At 42.5% G+C, this 19,513-nt stretch overlaps 1 protein-coding gene across 3 annotated transcripts in view; it reads left to right on the top strand.

The window, feature by feature from the left end:
• Positions 1–19,513, top strand: part of LOC139314879 (histidine--tRNA ligase, cytoplasmic-like) — a 53,269-nt gene that overhangs the window by 4,657 nt on the left and 29,099 nt on the right. For all 3 annotated transcript variants that reach the window (XM_070940839.1, XM_070940837.1, XM_070940838.1), the window contains 2 exons: positions 3,630–3,713; positions 4,873–4,998. In XM_070940839.1, the coding sequence (XP_070796940.1) occupies positions 4,900–4,998 (99 nt within the window). In that variant the 5' untranslated portion in view covers positions 3,630–3,713; positions 4,873–4,899. The remainder of the gene's footprint in view (positions 1–3,629; positions 3,714–4,872; positions 4,999–19,513) is intronic.

Raw genomic sequence — 19,513 nt, 5'->3', positions numbered from 1 at the left:
TTTTTTGTCCCTTCCATATAATATTCATTGAATTATGATCTGTCCATGTGCTTGTTTCAATATTTATTTCTTGTATATTAGATAATAAATTGTCTGACATCCACATATCAATTCTGGACCAAGTCATATGTCTATTTGAGTAAAATGTATATTGACTTTTCTCTGGAAATCTTCCTTGTCATGCATCTTGAATACCTAATTCTTCCACCATTTTGAAAAAGGGTTTTGGAAGTGTTTTCCTAGCTTTCTTATTAATCTTTTTCGTTTTATAGTCCAAGTCCACATCCACAATTGCATTGAAATCATCTACTATACATGTTTTCATACTCCAATTCTATTATTTTCCTGTATAATTTACCATAGAAATCTTCTTGGTTATCATTTGGTGCATATATTGCCACTAGAAGTATTTATTTATAGTTCATCCTTACCTCCACCATTAATATCCTCCCTTCATTATCCATCAAAATTGGTTTGGCCTTTATTGCCTCCTTAATATACAATACAACGTCTCTCTTACTTCAATGTGTAAGCGAGGCATATAGTTTCCCCATTTTGGGATATTCCAAAAACTTTTTATATTGTTTTTTGATGTGAACAAATTATGTCCAGTTTTAATTTTTCCAATTTATTAAAAGTTCTTTTCCTTTTTATTGCCGAATTCAGTCCATTTATATTAATTGTTGTTAATTTTATTTCTTCTTCCATGTTTTACTTATATGTGAATTTTGTTGCTCTAGTTGTCCTTATTTCTCTTGGCTCTCTTGGTTCCTATGCCCTTGCTCCTTCTCATAATGCTATTTCCAATCTTGAACAGCTTCTTTTTGTTGTTTGTCTCTCTCTTCCCTGAGTTCTTCTGGTATCTCTGTCTCTCTTCTCAGTCTCTCCTCCTCTTGAGGTCCCAAGTATTGATCATAAAATTGTTCTGCCTTCTCTATCGAGTCTAGTCTGTGTCTTTGCTCCTGCCAAGTCACCAACGCTCCTTCGGGTATCAGCCATCTAAAATTTATTCCTTTTTTAATTAAACATTTTGCCAAGAATTGATACTCTCTTCTCAGGTCTCTAATTCTTCTTGGTATTTGTTTTAACACTACTATTTCTCTGCCCTTGTACTTCATAGGAATGTTTCCTATACTCTATAAAATCTCTGTTTTTATTGCTTTCTTGATAAATCTAACATGCACCTCTCTAGGTAGGTTATTTCTCATTGCGTATTTTGTATGCACTCTAAATATTTCATCAATGTCATTCAAAATTCTTTCCTTGGTTTCCTCCATTGCTTCCGCCAACAAATCTGCCATTATCTCTGGTAAATTTTCCCCTTCCACGTTCTGAAATCTCAGATAATCTGCTCGATCCATTTCTAAGGAGATAATTGTCTTCTCTTTGTTTCTATCTGCTGCTGTTAGTGTATAATCCAGCTCTCCCACTCTTTTTTCTGTTAATTCGGCTTTTTCTTTTAATTTTTGCATTCTTTGCTCATTTTTCTCCATAATCCCTTGAACATTTTAAAATTCTCCTTCTACTTTCTCCATTCACTCATTTGATTTGCCTATTCTTTCCTTCAAGTCTTCATGAAGAACTTGTATCATATTCTTTAATTCTAATTGCATAGCATTGGTTTTTTCTTATTGTGCCATAGAATCTAATGTTCTTTGACCAGCAGGGCTAGAAGTTGCAGAGGATGACACTGAGGACAATGCTGATGTTGTTTTCTTCATCTTGTAATGTCTTGATATTTGTAATCCACCAAATATAGCTCGTTGTATTTCCAAGCAATTTATGTCCAAGTATAGGCCTGCCAAAAAACAAGAGGGAAAAAAAAGCAAAACGCAATGAAATAAAAAACAAATAGAAAAATAGAAAACCAGAGTGGTGACAAAAAAGAAACGAGAAGCCAAAAAGCTTTGTAATCCAAATCTCAGAGTTTTTCTTGCTTCTTTTCTTCAGGTTTTTCTTAATCCAAATTACCTCAGAGAGAGGAAAAATAAAATTTATAATCCAAATCAACCTCTCAGGCCCCCAAATTCCAGTTATTCCAAAAGAAAAATTCACAACGTTACCATATGGCGGCAAAAAGATATAAATAGGAGAAATAGAAGAACAGATAATAGCCACTTAAAAAGAAAGAAAAATAAAAGCCTTATTTCAAAGTGTCAGCTAAAAAAGAAAAAAGAGTTTCACCTTGGCCCGTTTCTGTTATTTCACCTTTCAAGTTCCAAGAGCTGCACTATTCAGATGAAAAACAACAACAAAGCTCCCAGTGCTCCGCTCTCTGACAATCCAAACAACTTCTTATCAATTTAATTCACAGGCTCCAAGGTCACATCTCATCCTTGCTCTAATGTTTTTCAATTTTCACTATTGCCTCTAGATGGCACTGTTGCTCAGTTCAGTTAAATGGGAAGACCAAAAAAAGGAGAGAGAGAGAGAGAGAGAGAGAAAAGAAGAAAGTTTTTTTCCCTTTAAAAAAAGGAGTTTTTATAGTCACTTTTAGCTTGGTTGTTATTCCCCATTTTGAAAATTCAAATATCTAGTCCGGTTTTCTGACTTTGCTCTTCAAACAGCTCTTTCTAAGCCAATTTTTAGTTTAACTTTCTTAGTTCTTTTGGCTCCACCCGCTTTCTCGCAGCTGTTCTTCCAAAGGTGGAAGGAAAAGTCCAATTCCACCTCCTCCTTTTAAGTCACCCTCTCTTCTCCTTGGTTCTTTCAAGGGGGTTCTTTAAAAAGGTTTCAAAAGAATACAAGTCTCACCCAGACCAATCATACCTTCTTCTGCCTCCACGTTCTTGCTGTGACTGCCCCAGCTTCGTAGCGACTTGCAATGGCCACCTTCTCAGTTGTCAGGGAGCTTTTTCCGGATCAATCAGGGAATTTGCGGATTTTCTGAGATCATTGGAATGTGCTCCCCTTGCTCACCATCCCTACAAAACAGCTTCGATCCCTAGAGACCACCCAGCAACGGAGTTATCAACAGCTTCCTCAGGAGCCCCCCAGGAGCATGTCGTCTTGCTGTGACACTAGCCACGCCTCCTCTCCATCCATTATTATATGCAGCCCTTTCTTAATCTGTAGATGCTAAATTATGGGCATTGTTTTATTTATTACTTTCAATTTAAAAGATGCCAGATAGCTAGATTGGGAAAAATCACTTTGCTAGATTACATGTGGAGTTCTTTAATCACATAAACCTGGACTAGTTGGACAATAATCTGAATTAGTATTACAAAGTTACTTCAACATGTTTAGGAGGGCTTGTTAACAATATTTACATTAAGTATAATATCATATGCCAATTTTATTAATACATATCTTAGCACTGTAAAGTTTTGTTTTTTTAAAAAAATGGAAGAGATATTCTCCTGAGTAGGCTCTGAGATAATGGCTGAGAGAAATTCATGCAGTGAGTTTGCCTAGCTTATGGACAACAAGAACCTGTCTCCCATCTCCATACTCATGCCAATACTAAACATAACCAATATACCACACAGAATCAGAATAATCATTGAAAGAGCAGAAGTTCTTTTATTCTGTGTTTTACAAGTTGAATTTTATGACAATAACACGGACTAGAAGATCAATGCTATTTGTTTTCTACATCATGTTTGTATTACTCTGCTCTTTCGCAGGTTACTGAAGATGCAGAAAAACAGTTATCGTACCAGCAGAATGCTGGTGCCTCAAAAGGAAACCTGATTCTCAAAGTTCCCAAGGTAATGCTGCATGGTGGTAACCTTTCTGGATCTACTGTGTTATTTTCCTTTCCAGGGTTTCTTGGAATTAGCATTGATACTCTGTTCAGTGGAATAAATGCACTTTAAATGAACTTGCATCTTTCCGCATAAGTTTTGTGTGTGTGCGTATGTATGTGTACATAGATAGAAATATATGTGTGTACACATATATAGAAGCACAGAGAGATACGTGTATATATACATGCATATATACATGCCCACACACATTCTGCTTTTTCAGTTTTATCCTCTCTTCCAGACATGTTCATGTGCTAACCAGACATATCAAATACAAGCCCTGCAGGCAGAATATGGCCCGTGATGGACCCAGATTTGGCCCACTGTGCTACCCCAGAGACAGCAAGGGAGCAGCCCCTGCTGCCCCGATCATGGCCCATCCAAGCTGGACACTCCCCCAGCGTGCATATAGGAGGCAATGAGCGTGCAGGGAACGACAATGTCCAACAGCAGAAGCCGACCAGCCCCTCAACTGGCGCACTCGGGCTCTTCAGCTCGCGCAGCACAGGTTGGGACGGGAGGCTGTGACAGTTGGGCCAGCCCTCCAAGCAGAGGCAGAGGTGCGGGGGGGGAGGTATGTGATCCAGCCCGCTGGGTGGCTGACCATCCACCTGCTCTGTCCCACCATCTGTCTTTGCTTGTGCACCTCTACCTCCACCTGCTGTCAGTGCCGCTGGGGTGGGGTGGGGGTGGCGCCCTCGCTGGCCAACCTCATTTTCCAGCTCTGCTATACATGTGGGACAAGCCTTCTACTTGCTGCTCCACTCATGACAGCCTGGGCTGAGTGCACAGGGACTGCGGCTGGCAGTGACAGCGACCGGCTGAGCTGCCTCACCACAACACCACCATCTGTCTTTGCTCCTCTGATGGATCAGGCCCCAGCACCAACCCTGGTCCCACCCACCCCCCCGCCGGAGACACCTGGATCCCCTACAGGCCTGCCCTGTCTCCCACAGGCGGCCCCCAACGCGAGCAATGTTGAGCTGGCCATACCCACCCAGTCAACGGTGACCATGACCACCCAGCCACGCTCTCCCCGGCAATAATGCTGATGCGGCCCTCAATGAAATTAGGTTTGACACCCCTATTCTAACCTCTTTGCCTTGCCTTGAACTCCTAGGGTACCAGGGATTTTAGCCCAAAGCAAATGGCTCTCCGTGAAAAAATCTTCAGCACCATAATTAGTTGTTTCAAGCGTCATGGAGCAGTAAAAATAGACACTCCTGTGTTTGAGCTAAAGGTGAGAGTAAGTAATAATTTTGCTGTTGCTTATAAGGTTTTTGTAGCCTATTTCTTTGGAATAAAACAGCTTTTTTAATTTTAATTAATTAAACTATATGCATGGTTGAACATGGTGATGGGTGAGGAGGAAGGAAGGATGGTTTTGTTTTGTTTTGTTGAATTCATTGGTTATGCTGCTACTTTGTTTCAAATAATGAAATTTAGAACTGGAGATAGGATAGTTTCTTAAATGGAAATGTATTTGTTCTGTAGTGTCCTTATACTGGTAGACCTTGAGTTATGACTGTAATGGAGCCTGCCCTTTACAGTCATAAGTTGTGACAGTTGTAAAGCGGACCAATCACATAACTGATCCAATTTTATGATTCTTTGTTGCAGTGGTCCTTAACACTTTAAATTCTACAGTGTCCCTTATTTTCATCAAAATATTTTTTAAGCTATGTATTTTACAAGTAGAATCATAATGTTGGGAGTACATGAAAATCATCAGGTTTGATTAGGATAATACTAGGAAATATTTCCAGCATACCCTAAGATAGATTTATCCTTTCCAAATATAACGTGAGGTATTAAAGAACTAAAAAAGATGAATGTAAGCCAAATAAATTTTATTCCTAAGGATAAAGTCATAATAAAATGTGTAGTATCAATTTATGACAGCAATACTGTGTGTTTTGCAATAAAAATAGTAACTATAACCATGTATTTCAAACAGATCACTGTGCAATAGCATCTCTTCTACAACGGAAGTTGTCATATATGAAAATATATCATAATATGATACATTATAGTACTATATCTTGACTGGTAATTTAGTGCTTAAATCTTGAATTATAAATTATCCAACTAAAAATTATTTCATATAATTATTTCATCAGGAAGTATTTTTTCTAAGCACATTCTGTCCTTTTTCATAACTGGGTTACTTTTATAAACCGTATTTTTCCTCAACCTGTTAAACACCGGTAGTACTTGATTTACAACAGTTCATTTAGTGATCTTTCAAAGTTACAGTGGCACTGAAAAAACGTACTTATGACCATTTTTCACATTTATGATCATTGCAGCATTTCCATGGTCACATGATTTACATTTGGATATTTGACAACATTCGGATGCTTAACAACTGGTTTGTATTTATGATGGTTGCAGTATCCAGGAGTCATGTGACCATCTTTTGCGACTTTCTGACAAGCAAAGTCAATGGGGAAGCCAGATTCACTTAACAACCATGCTGTTTATTTAAAAACTGCAGTGATTTACTTAACAAATGTGGCAAGAAAAATTAAATGGGGCAAAACTCACAAGTTTCTCACTTAGCAACATAAATTTTGGGCTCAGTTGTGGTCGTAAGTTGCAGATTGTTTAAATTTGACTTATTTGATACTTCCCAAAATGTGTATTTATTTCATATCCTTCTTGCTGGTCTTTGGTACTTCACTTTGTTTGAGGAAAATGTTTTTAATCTTATTCATGGCTTTAGAGCCAGACAACATAATATATATGAAATACACACATACACACGCATATCAGATACATACGTGTGGAGATATATATATAAAGTTAGTCTCCTGACCAGTTCTTTAACAACTGTACGGTGGCCTCCAAAAGAATGATTTACAGCCTGTACAACACTTCTGGCCCCCATAAAACATTGCACCATTTCCCCCGACATTTCAGACATTTGTCAACTGGCTCACATTTGCAACTGGAAGCCAAGCACTCAACAAATATGTGATCCTTATTTGCAATCATTTCTGCGGGCTTCTCCAGGAAGTCAATCAGAAGCCGGCAAGAAAGGTTGCATTCAAAGAGGAGCTAAAATCCTTTGTGGGGATGCAAGAAAGGAGCAGAGGATAGTGCATTGAGACTGGCCAAGGCGAAAACCTGTGAAATTTTGATTTTGGAATGGAGAAAAGATAGGATGATGGCATTTGATCTTATGAAACAAACATGGAATGTGGAGTTGGATATTTAACTACTGTATTTTTCAGAGTATAAGACGCACCGGAGTATAAGATGCATCTTAGTTTTTGGAGAGGAAAATAAGAAAAAGGCTGGTTGGCCTGGGTATTCCGGGCCTCCCGGAATACCCCCAATCAGCTGTTCCCAGGGGTGAATTTTAGCAACAGGTTCCTTGGTTGTGAGCTCCGTGCCTTGCTTTTTTTTTGCTTTTTTTTCTGCCTCTGAAAGCCTCCGAAACAGCTTCAGAAAAAAAGCCTCTGAAGCTCTGTTTGGGGGCTTCTTTTCTGAAGCTCTGTTTGGGGGCTTCTTTTTGAAGCTTTGTTTCTGATGCTTTTTTCAGTCTCTGAAATCTCTGTTTGAGAAGCTGGGTGGGGCTACATTTGGAGTATAAGATGCACCCAGATTTTCACTCTCTTTTGGGGGGAAAAAGGTGCGTCTTATACTCTGAAAAATACAGTAGATTCATTTGGAAATCAGTATCCTATGTATGTTGCTTAAGGTGACTCCTGGCTTTTTCAAAACGGAATAGAGAGACATTAGCAAGGTTTTGCTAATAGAGTTTGCTAATAGCTTTTTTTTTTTTTTTTTTAAGAAAAGATAATTTCTCTTATAGCCAGACCCATAGGAAAAAAAATAATTTTATTTTATTTTTTTTTAATACAATTTTATTTTATTTTTTTTTTACACAAATAAAACATAGTAACAATTCTGTTTGACATCAGATTCGCAGTGTTTATACATATATACATGAGTAAGTGTCTGGTGTCATTTATACTATACATTTCTAATTAATTTCTGCACCTTTTATTCCTTCCTTAATTCTATCATTTATCCATTCGTACCATCTTCCCCACACAGTATCATAATCAGAATTTTCATCGTCATTTATCTCATGTGTTAATTTACTTATCTCTGCACACTCTAATATTTTATTAATTATAAGGTCATCTGGTGGTAGGTCTTTCTTTTTCCAGTATTGAGCGTATGCTAGTCTGGCAGCTGTAGTTATGTGTATTAGGAGGTGGACCTTTTCCTTTCCATACCCTTTCTTTACCATTCCCAGGAGAAATATTTCTGGATTCAAATCGATTTCTTCTTTAAGTATATCTTTCAACCATCTCCGAATTTTGCTCCAGTACCTTTTTGCTTCGGGGCATGTCCACCACATATGAAAGAAGGTGCCATGACCATGGCTACATTTCCAACAATTTGGCTGCGCATTGGGGAACATCTTTGCTAGTCTTGCAGGTGCTAAATGCCACCTATGAAGCATTTTGCAATGATTTTCCTTATACGTGGCTGCTCTAGTTAATTTATAATTTTTATTCCAGGCCAATTGAGAGCATGGGAGAGAAATATTGGACACAGTTTGAACTTTAACGAATGGGAAGAAAAAATAATTTTAACCAAAAATTAATGAGATTGTACTAGACCTGTGATGGCGAACCTATGGCACAGGTGGCATGCAGAGCCATATCGGCGGGCACGCGAGCGTTGCCCTAACTCAGCTGCAGTGCGCATGTACTCGCCGACCAGCTGATTTTCGTGCCTTCCGGCCTCTGGAGGGCCTCCGGTGGGATGAGGAAGGCCCGCTTTCTAGAAGCCTGGGGAGAGTGAAAACGGCCTTCCCCACCACCCCCAGAGGCTGGAAACAGCCCGGGGCACATTGAATTATGGGTTGGGCACACGTGCACGCGAGCCCCTCACACTCCCTCTGCTTTTGGCACACGACGGCAAAAAGGTTAGCCATCACTGTACTAGACTCTATTAATAATCTATCATTTCTAACAAAGTAACAAGTAAGTATGATGTCCCTACTTGTGGCTGGATGCCGTAATTACAAGCGCCTCATTCTAGTATCCTACTATAATTCATCTTCATTTTCTTCCAAGTTGTAACTTGATCCTAAATTACAGTTTTACTAAGGTAGCAACTCATTTCTTAGAGAAATAAATTATTTCTAAATTATTTCTAATTTCTAAAAGAAATAAATGTTTTGGCCATTTTCTCTCTAATATAATTAGAATAATCAGTTTAATTCCTCTAATATATAATATTATAGATTTAGACAAAAAAGAGGAAAGAATTCACTGTTCTTGCTGTCTGGTTACAGCAGCACAAAACAGGTGTTCACCTGCAAAATGGTGCTGGGGAACATGACTATGGTTATGAGGAACGCAAGATTGAAGTGTCTTGGGAAATTAATGGCCACCAGATGCCTGATCCAGATCATTGAGGGCTTAACACCCACCAAATGTCACATGTGAGACCTGACTTTTGTGTCAGCAGAGTGGTGATATGAGCTGGTCAGGATCAACATCTGTCCCTTGTCATGTCCATCTTATCGGTTGCCTGGAGTTCTCTAGTATTGCTGTCCATTGCAGGGAGTCTGGGCCTACTTATTTAATCGACCACAGACGCCTGATAGATTCTTCTGGGTTTCAGAGGGAACCTGAAGAAATTTCTTTGGGGTGCAGTTTGGATGAAGCCTTAACCATGTCTTAAGGATGAGACGATGATAGCTAGCTTTATATTGGATTGTGCATGTGGTTCCTTCCGGTTTTGAATCTTGAAGTAGTCCCTGCTTTTCACAAAAACCATGGGAAATGAAACAACAAAGGAGATGGCTGGAACACTGCTGGAGGAAAACTAGGAGTGAGTCCATCTGGACATGGGTAAGAGTTTATAGTAAGGATTATATTGTGGCAATAAGAAGAGCAAAATGTAATTGTGTTTCTGCTCTTATTGTGTCAGCCAGCAGCCTTAGGTAGGATGACCTGGGCTGGGACAAAAGGATTACAGGAACATTATAAAAACTGCTGTGAGGATATTCTAGACATCTGACTGATAAAATCTGATTTTATCTAGAATTTGCTCTGATTTGGATTCTGGCTGTGCAGGTCCTGTTGAGGTAATTGTGACATAGTTTAGGTTAATTTGGGAGGGGAGTTTGTGTTTGTAACTTTAACGACATGGGCAGAATCCTCAGAGCTGTGAGTGTATTATAGCAACGTGTCTCCTGGTTGATAAAGGCCTCCCAGGAGATGGAAGGAGGTTGGGCCAAAGTGGTAATACATTCATCCTTGAGTGAGAAGGTAGTTCTGCCTGCCCTGAAGGAAGCAGTGGTCCACCCTTCTGAAGAAACAATAGCTGGACAACTTTCATCTGGCTGCATATTCAGATGGTCTTTTTAAAAAAAAAAATATATATAAAGTTTTTTTTATTTTTTAGGCAAACACACATACAAACATACAATGTATTTTCTTTGAACAGAGTATTTGGCCAGTTCACAAATTTAGACAGTGTTTAGTCATTTCAATTAAATTTACAATTTCTATATTTCCTTTTTGCCATATTTATTTCTCATCTATTGTTTTTTAAGAACCAATATTACCCTTCATTCTCATCTCTAATCTTAATCAAATTCAGTTTTTCCCTTCTATTCTATATTATACCCCTTCCCATTGTCATCTATTTTTATATCTATCCTCACCTTGGTTAGTTATGTAGTGTTGCAATTATTTAATTTTTATAAAAATAGTAAATCCGCTTATTTTATAACATACATTTCCTTTGATAATACAAATCCAACATTTTAGTATAAATCAGTTAGATATATAACTATCTTTTTTGTGTATTAATCAATATGAACATGAATATTCCTATTATTTCCATGCAATCCAGTTTCTTACAAATCAATTAATTATAGCCATTTCTGCTTTCAACACAGTATGCCAGCTGCACTGGCTCCTGGTGGTCTTCTGAGTGTGATTCAAGGTGTTGGTCACCACCTTTAAAGCGCTCCATGGCTTAGGACTGGGGTATATACGAGACCACCTGCGGCCAGCAACAGCCTCCCACCGGCCAATACGCTCCACAGAGAGGGGCTCCTCAGGGTGCCATCGGCCAGACAATGCCGACTGGCGACACCCAGGGGGAGAGCCTTCTCTGTGGGGGCACCAGCCCTCTGGAATGAGCTGCCCCTTGAGATTCATCTCATCCCCAAACTACGTACCTTTCGCCACGCCTTGAAGACCCTCTTGTTCCAACAAGCCGGCCTGGCCTAATACAAATTTTAGAATGGGTGTATGTGTGTTTTAATCTATGGGCCAAATTTTTATATATTCAATTTTAAATTGTTTTAAATTTTGTATATTTATATGTGTTTTAATATGGCTGTACACCGCCCTGAGTCCTTCGGGAGAAGGGCAGTATAGAAATCTAATAAATCCTAAATCCTAAATAGACAATTGAAAGTATTTCAATTATTACAGTTTCCCTAGTTAAATAGAGCTTTCCCCTTATATTACTCATTTTCACATCTTAAACTCTCCTAATCAACCAAATAGTTTTCCCCATTTGATCCTCCAAACCACAACTTAATCATTTCTACTTTCATCACAATATGCAATTAAAAATATTTCAATCATTACAGTTTTCCTAATTAAATTTAAAAATGTTCTAGCTGTTATCCAAGCCACAACTTAATCCTTTCTACTTTCACCACCATATACCATTAAAGGTATTTCAATTGTTAGTTTAAGCTTATTCATATTTTAAAGAAAAACAAAACTTGTCATTATCTAAATTTCAAAGATACAAATACAAATATTCCAATTATTATTCATTTCATTTTTGCAATAAAATGATTTCTCATTTATTTCTTACTACAATTCATATTTCAATTCTAAATACATATAACATCTTTCTCTTTCATTTCTTTTTCTCCCTTCCCATTTTTATTTTTGCCTTTTTCTTTCCCCTTTTTTTCTTTTGTGCTTTAAAATCTTGAACTCTCCTCTTCTCCAGCGCGCTGCTTGGAGAATCCAAAGCGTGGGATTATTCATAGTGTATTAGCCAGAGACTGAGTGTATGTTCCTTTAAATTTTGTCTTGGTCACGCCTCCTGTGCTCGGCTGAGGTTAGTTTTATTCACTCAGTCGAGCTGAAGAGACTGCTATTTGGCTTCTAACTGTTGTTTTATCCACGCTTTGGGTTCTTCAAATTGATTTCCTCATTTCTCCTGGAGCCTTCTTTCTTTCTCCTATTATTTGGACTTGATCTCTGCTGAGGAAGGTGGTGAGTCGTCTGGGGCGGCTACAGGCCCCCCACCACCCATGGCCTAATTATTCTTGTCAGCCATAGTTTCAGAGCTCTGTCCCGTTGGGGCCATCTCTGTCATTACTTTGCCGCCGGTGTGTGAGCTGGTTCCTCGGCTTGCCGGCACAACTGCCACCATCAATTTGCTCCAATTTCTGTTTAGATCGGGCGGCTCCAGAGTCACTGCCAACTGACAGGGCATACTCTGAGGTAAATTGCTGGCTTTGCTGCGCTGGGAGCGTTGTTTGTATAGCTCGTGCAGTTGCTTTTACCGTGGCAGCGCTTTAGATCCTCTACCCGATCTTGCGCTTTGTTCGGCTACCGGCGGAGGCTGTGGGTGACGAATGGTTTCCCGCCTTGCGCCGTTTTGAACTACTGACAGGCCGGCCGCGGAGGCGCTCAACGGCGGTTTCCCGCCCTGCGCCATTTTGGATTCAAATTGACTGTGACCGAAGCGCTGAAGAGAGCGCCTGCAGCTAATTGATTGCTCCGCTATTTACAGACGGTTGTCCTTTGCTTGCTACTGATCTGTGCCATTATTTTGGATCTCTAATTGACTGCCAGCTCAGCGCGGAGGAGTGCACCAGTCACTAATTGATTGCAAAGCTCTTACCGGACAGTTATTCTTCTTCTACTGGCACTAGATTCAAAGTCCTGTCCCAGAGCCTCTGACCATAATCTGCCGATCCATTGACTTACCATCTGGTCTACAGGTCCTTCTATTGTTGGCTGTATTTCTTCAGGCTGCTGCCCATCCACGGCGCTTGGGGTGTCGCTCCTGTGAATTTAAATATATAAATATATAAATACATAAATTAAAAAAAAAAGATAAAGAATCAATACTTGAATTCTACCAAGATTCAGCACTCTTCATTCTATTCAATGTAGAGTAGAGTGATTGTTATACCTTATCATAATGGCTGACCATGACCTTTCCTCTGATCTGGAGCCTTCTGACAGTCCAGCCACGGCCGTTCCACCTCCTCCACCTAAAAAATCTAAGAGTTCCAGTAAGCGTGCTAAGCACTTAGCATCAGCTTCGGAGCCATCTACAGCAAGGGGCACCAAACAGCCCTCAGCAAATGATAAGGCTGAACAACGGAGGCATAAGGCTCGAGCGCCAATTTGACCTGGCCCAACAAAGGGCCCAATCATCAGGTCTCCTCAGGGCGCCTCTGTTTGGTCCTGTGGCCCCAGGGCCCATTGCAGCAGCTCACACCTTCTTGGAGGCAGATCAAAACCTTGCCTCAGGTGTAATGATACCACAGTCAGCAGGTGGTATGGACGCCACGGTGCTCCCAGCTGGTCATCTACTGCATCCACAGGCTCCGTCTCTCCCCCAGGCATCCTCTGCACGACCTGCACCGGAGGCCACATTTACACCTACTGCAGCCAGCCTTTGTTCCGGGGAGGGCTCTCATTCGAGCCTGCCACTCGATGTTCGATTGTGGCAGAAACAATCTCTAGATTTCTAGCAGCGGGGGCTCTTCCAATTCATCCCCCTCCCCCTTCACTGCCACCTTCTCAACTGCAAGTCCCAACCTACGTGGATTATCATCAGGACTATGCTAGCTATCAAGATTCCGTCCACAGTGAAGATTCACTTTGGGACGATGACGATCACAGGGACACGGAATTCTCAGAGGATGAAGGTCTACCTTCTGATAGACCCCCTATGACCAGGCTTTTCCGTCCGTCCCTCTTTAAATCGCTATTGCACAAAGCCAAGGTCTTGACCAACTTGGCAGCTTCTGATACCCAACAGCCTTCCTCTGACGCCTCACACCAACATGACAGCCTCTTCACTGTTCCTAGGGCGGAATCAGACTCTATCCCATGCCCACAACTCATTTCAGAGGTGGTCCAACACCCATGGGGAGTTCTAGGCTCCCTGGCTGCGCCAAACGCTCTGGACAAAAAGCTGTACTGTTTGGCCCCTAATCTGCAAGAAATGCTACAACTACCATCTGTAGATGCTCCTGTGGCACACCTGACATCGTCTTCAGTCTTATCCAATGAAGTTGGAGACTGCCTACGCTCTGAGGATAGGAAGACGGAACTCGTTCTCCGAAAGAATCACCAGGCTGCCACATGGGCGATATGTGCGGCCACATTGGCTTCATTTTTTAGCCGCGCCTCATTGATCTGGCTCTGCCAGTTGCAAGACTGCCTGCCTCCTGAAGACAAAAGATTGCACCAGGATATTAATAAGTTGTTAGCAGCGACGGAATACTCGGCCGACGCTTCTCTGGATGCTGCGAAGTTCACTTCACGAGCCTTAACTACTTCTGTAACTTCTCGCCACCTCCTTTGCCTCTGCCATTGGAGGGCAGACATCAAATCTAAGTGGAAGCTGGCTTCTGCCCCCTTTAAAGGGTCCCACCTCTTTGGCGAGGCGCTAGATCCCATCCTTGTTGAGGACAAGGACAAGTGCAAAGTGATGCCTTCTGCGTATTGGCGGGCGGATCGGAGGTACACTCCCTACGCTCAACGGCCGCCCTTTCGGGCTGACTCTGGACCCGGTGGATCCTTTCCATACCGCTCCTACTCCCAAGGCTTCAACAGGCCCTCCGACAGGTCTTCCTTTCGCGCGAGAGGTCTCAGACCGCCCCCATGCAAGAAACCTTTCAGGGGCACCGGAAGTAGGCCCTTCAGGAGAGGAAAATGACTCTCAATCGTTTGTTCCCATTGGTGGTCGTCTTCATCTTTTCAAAGACCAATGGGAATTGACCACGACGGACACCTGGGTCCTGCAAACCAAACAACTCGGACTTACCTTGGAATTCCGCTCCAACCCTCCCAACAGGTTCATCCAATGTCCCATTTCAGCAAACCTGGAAAAGAGGAGGTTGTTGGATGCAGAAATCCAGCACCTCCTGGACATTTGCGCTATAGAGCTGGTCCCTACAGAACACCAAGGGACCGGCTTCTATTCCATTTTTTTCCTGGTAACCAAGAGCTCTGGGGGTTGGAGAGGGATCCTAGATCTCAAAGAGCTCAACAAATTTATAATCTACCATCAGTTCAAGATGCAATCTCTAAGGTCAATATTGGATTGCATTCGACCGGGAGACCTGATGCCTTCTATCGACCTGAAGGAAGCCTACCTGCACATTCTCATCCATGCCGCACATTGTCGCTTCCTCCGATTCACCTATGCCAATCGGCATTTTCAGTACTAGGCCATGCCATTCGGCCTTTCTTCGGCCCCCCCGGACATTCACGAAAATGCTAGCCTCCATAGCAGCCTCCCTCAGGCAGCTCCCTGTACAACTCTACTGTTACCTGGACAACATCCTCATTCTGTTGTCCTCGCCCGACAATGCCTTGGGAGATCTCGAAGCAGTGAGACACTCCCTGCAGATACAGAGCTTCACATTGAACTCGACAAAAGTCATCTTCATCTGATCACTCGCATATTACATCTGGGTGCGGTCATAGACTCACAACGGGGCATGGTGTTCCTGTCCGAGGACCGCCGCCTCAGCATCCGCTCTTTGGTGGCTCAGATGTTATCGCTTCCGAGGATGCCACTGATTCTTCTGTCAACACTGCTCGGGAAAATGATATCATGCATATCTATCATTCCGTGGGCGAGATTCCATTCCCGGCTGCTGCAGTGGTACCTCCTGCTATACCAGAAAACCCGCTGCAGCAACTCCAGATCACGGGTTCGGATTCCATCAGAGGTGCGCCTTTCCCTTCACTGGTGGGCCTCGATGACCATGCTCAGTGGATGCCTATTCCAGGATCCTCTACGAGTGATGGTCACAACAGATGCGAGCCTGCTGGGGTGGGGCGCCCATCTTCAGTCCCATGTGGCGCAGGGCCACTGGTCTCCAACAGAGTTAGTCAACGACATCAACTGGCTCGAGCTTCGAGCGGCCAGACTTGCCCTGCTACGGTTTCAACCCCTCGTGGAGGGTCAGCATGTCCGGATACTCGCGGACAAAGTGACAGCAAAGGCACATGTGAATCGTGAGGGAGGAACGCGATCCGCGCCCCTAATGGAAGAGTCAACCAGATTGCTCACCTGGGCAGAGTAGCACACGTTGTCGTTGACGGCGGAACATATCTACGGGACCGCCAATCTTCAAGCGGACTGGCTCAGCAGGCAGCAAATCAATCATGCGGAATGGCGCCTCCATCCATCCCTCTTCCACGAACTGTCGGACAGGTTCGGTCGGACAGTCCTCGACCTGTTTGCTCATCTGAACAATACCCAACTACCAAGATTTTTCACCCAGTTCCCATGTCCTACGGCAGAAGGCATCGACACTCTCCGCTGCCACTGGCCTCCGGGCCTGCTTTATGCCTTCCCTCCCCTCCCACTCCTGCTGAGGGTGATTCAGAAGCTCCTGCTGGAGAAGGCAGATGTCCTCGTCGCTCCACACTGGCCTCGCAGGCCATGGTTCGCAGACCTAGTGAGCCTCTCGGTCGCCCGTCCCTGGAGGATTCCAGGGGACAAGATCTCTCTCAGCCAGGGGGTCATACTGCAGTTGACCGTCTGGCACTTGAGAGGATCCTCCTGACTAAGGACAATCTCTCGGGGCGAATGATCTCAATCATCCAGGCTTCCAGGCGGCCTTCTACGACAAGGATCTACAACACTACTTGGCGTTCATTCTGACTACTGCATCTGTCTCTGATGTCCTGGATTTCTTGCATGCCGGCTTCGATAAGGGCCTGGCCCCGAACACACTCCACAGACGTGACGGCCCTGGACATGATCCTCTCCGATGGCGATGAGCGTTCACTTTCTCACAACCCACGGATTCAGAGCATCCTGAGGGGTACTTCCAACCTCTGCCCTTCTGTGGTTCACCGCTATCCTACATGGGATCTTTCTCTGGTCCTTCATGCCCTTACTTCCTCTCCCTTCGAACCATTGGGATCCATTGGGCTCCCTCTCCTGATGCTCAAAGTCGTTTTCTTGCTTGCAATAACGTCTGCATGCCGGATTTCAGAGCTACCTTCCCTGTCCGTGAAAGACGATCTGCGCGTCTTCCATTCTAATAGAGTCGTCCTGCGGATGGACCCCTCCTTTCTGTCCAAGGTCAACTCGCTATTCCACCGTGCGCAAGAACTTGTTCTTCCGGATTTCTGTCCCAACCCGAGGCATCAGTTAGAAGAACAGTGGCATACCTTGGACGTTAGGAGGGCCCTCCGTCGGTACATCAAAAGGACCGCCTTTTCATCGCTCCGAAGCCCTATTTGTCTCGTTCCTCCTGGCATCATTGGGCAAGAAAGTTTCCTCTATCACCATAGGGAGATGGCTGAAAGCGTGCATCTGTAAGGATTATACCCTCAAAGGCAAACCCCTACTGGGGAGAATCCTGCACCACTCCACAAGAAGCGCATCTACAACCGCGGCTTGGGCAACTCAAGCCTCAGTTTCAGAAATCTGCAGAGCAGCTACATGGACAACCTTGTCTCCATTTATCAGACATTATAAGGTCGACTCCTTTGCATCGGCTGAAGCATCATTTGGTCGCCGTGTGTTGCAATCAGTTCGACTTTGACGGCCACCCCGGACTTTTCAGATGTCCCGCCCCTAATGGAATTTGCTTGGGTATATCCCATGCTTTGGATTCTCCAAGCAGCGCGCTGGAGAACGGACGTTGCTTACCTGAACGTCCCTTCTGGGCACGCTGCTGGAGAATCCAACCCACCCTGTTGAGTTTCTGTGTTTCAGGTCCGGTCGGATCAACTTTCTTCTTTTCTCATCTGGGCTCCTCATTCTGCCTTCGTGAACAAAACTAACCTCAGCCGAGCACAGGAGGTGTGACCAAGACAAAATTTAAAGGAACATACACTCAGTCTCTGGCTAATACACTATGAATAATCCCACGCTTTGGATTCTCCAGCAGCGCGCCCAGAAGGGACATTCAGGTAAGCAATGTCCGTTTTGCCCTAAATTTCCCATTGTTTCCCATCTCTTTTCTCCTTTTCTTACCTCCCCACTATTTATCCCACTGTTTATCTCAGTGTAATCATTCTGTGTTTCACAGACCTGGATTCTTCTATTTTGCCCTGTGAATTTTATAGTCCAGTCCAAATTAAACAATACTATCCCCCTCTTTTTTTTCCTTTATTTATCTTTAGGTATACAGCACTTCTGTTGTAGGGCTTAATGTCTCAGATTCTTTTATTGAATAGCCCGAAGGCCTTTTCAAAAAAAAAAAAAAAAGATAAAACAAACAGTTATAGAAATAACAGTCTAAAAATATATGATATATGACATTTAAAATTTAACAATATCAAAGTTCAATAACTAGATTTCCAAAACTAGATATCCCAGATAAGATAGCTCCTCTCTAACTCAGCTCATCTTTCTTACAATCAATTAAATTCTTTTCGATATAACTGGCTCGTATTGCTGTCATCCTTTTAAGATAGCAAGTGATAGCCCTTACCAAGGGAGGAGAGTCTGCCTTCAATAGAAATGATAATTTATGCCTTACATTCCAGTGGGGAAATTTATTTATAATTGGGGACAGATATTGTTTTCTTACTTCCTCATACAACCTACATTCAAATATTATATGCACCGTATCCTCCACGACGTTTGACCCACATATACATGTTCTTTCGTCATACGGGATTTTCCGGTAACGGCCAAATTTAACGTTGGTATCTAAAAGTTCAAATCTAAACTTGACAAATAGCTCTCCACTGATGGCATTTCTAGATGTAAATATTTTTCCAGGGTAAAAGTTGTTTTAATTGCTGTCAGAAGCTTAAGGGAGTGATTAGTTGAAAGAGTTGCCATGTCCATTTGCCCATGTATATCTTTAATCCGTTGTTTAACTTGCTTCAGTGTGTCACACAACAGGAACCCTACGCCATATCGATTCAATATTTCAGACAGCCGAGTTAGCCAGGAATATCTTTGAGGATTTGAAATCTGCTGTTCCTCTAGGCAGATTTTGGGAAGTCTGCTGGCCTCCATCTGAGTCATTTTTAGCCAGTAGACTACCGCCCTGGTAATTGTGGTGTGCAATTGTGGTGTAGGTGTGCAGTGAAAAATGTCCCAATTCAGCTCTGATGGCTGCCACTGAAGTGGAATTTTTTACCCCCAGCATCCTCCTTAACAAATTATTTTGAGTTCTCTCCAATATGGGGGCCTCTGTAAGACCCCAAATTTCGGCACCGTAGAGCATAATCGGAACAGGTTTAGCCTGAAAGACTTTACGAATTGATAAAATCGAGGTAGGTTGAATACGTTTACTTAATTTGGATACAAGGCTTGCCCCAGCTCTGACCTTTTGAGAAAGGTATTGATGGTGCAGAGTCCAACCACCTGCACTGGAAAAAAAATTCCAAGATAGGTATATTGGGTAACTTGCTCAATCTTTGTGTCATTAATATGCCAATTATGCTTTTTATTCTTATTGGGCTTAATGTCCAATTCTCTTTTATTTTTCTTAACATTCAAATAAAAGGATCTATTTA

Source organism: Pituophis catenifer, unplaced genomic scaffold, assembly GCF_029215685.1.
Source record: "Pituophis catenifer annectens isolate HBS135680 unplaced genomic scaffold, rPitCat1.0.hap2 SCAF_3, whole genome shotgun sequence".
NCBI classification, from domain to species: domain Eukaryota; kingdom Metazoa; phylum Chordata; class Lepidosauria; order Squamata; family Colubridae; genus Pituophis; species Pituophis catenifer.
The sequence above is the reverse complement of the archived record's forward strand: the minus strand, read 5'-3'. Positions and strand labels throughout refer to the sequence as shown.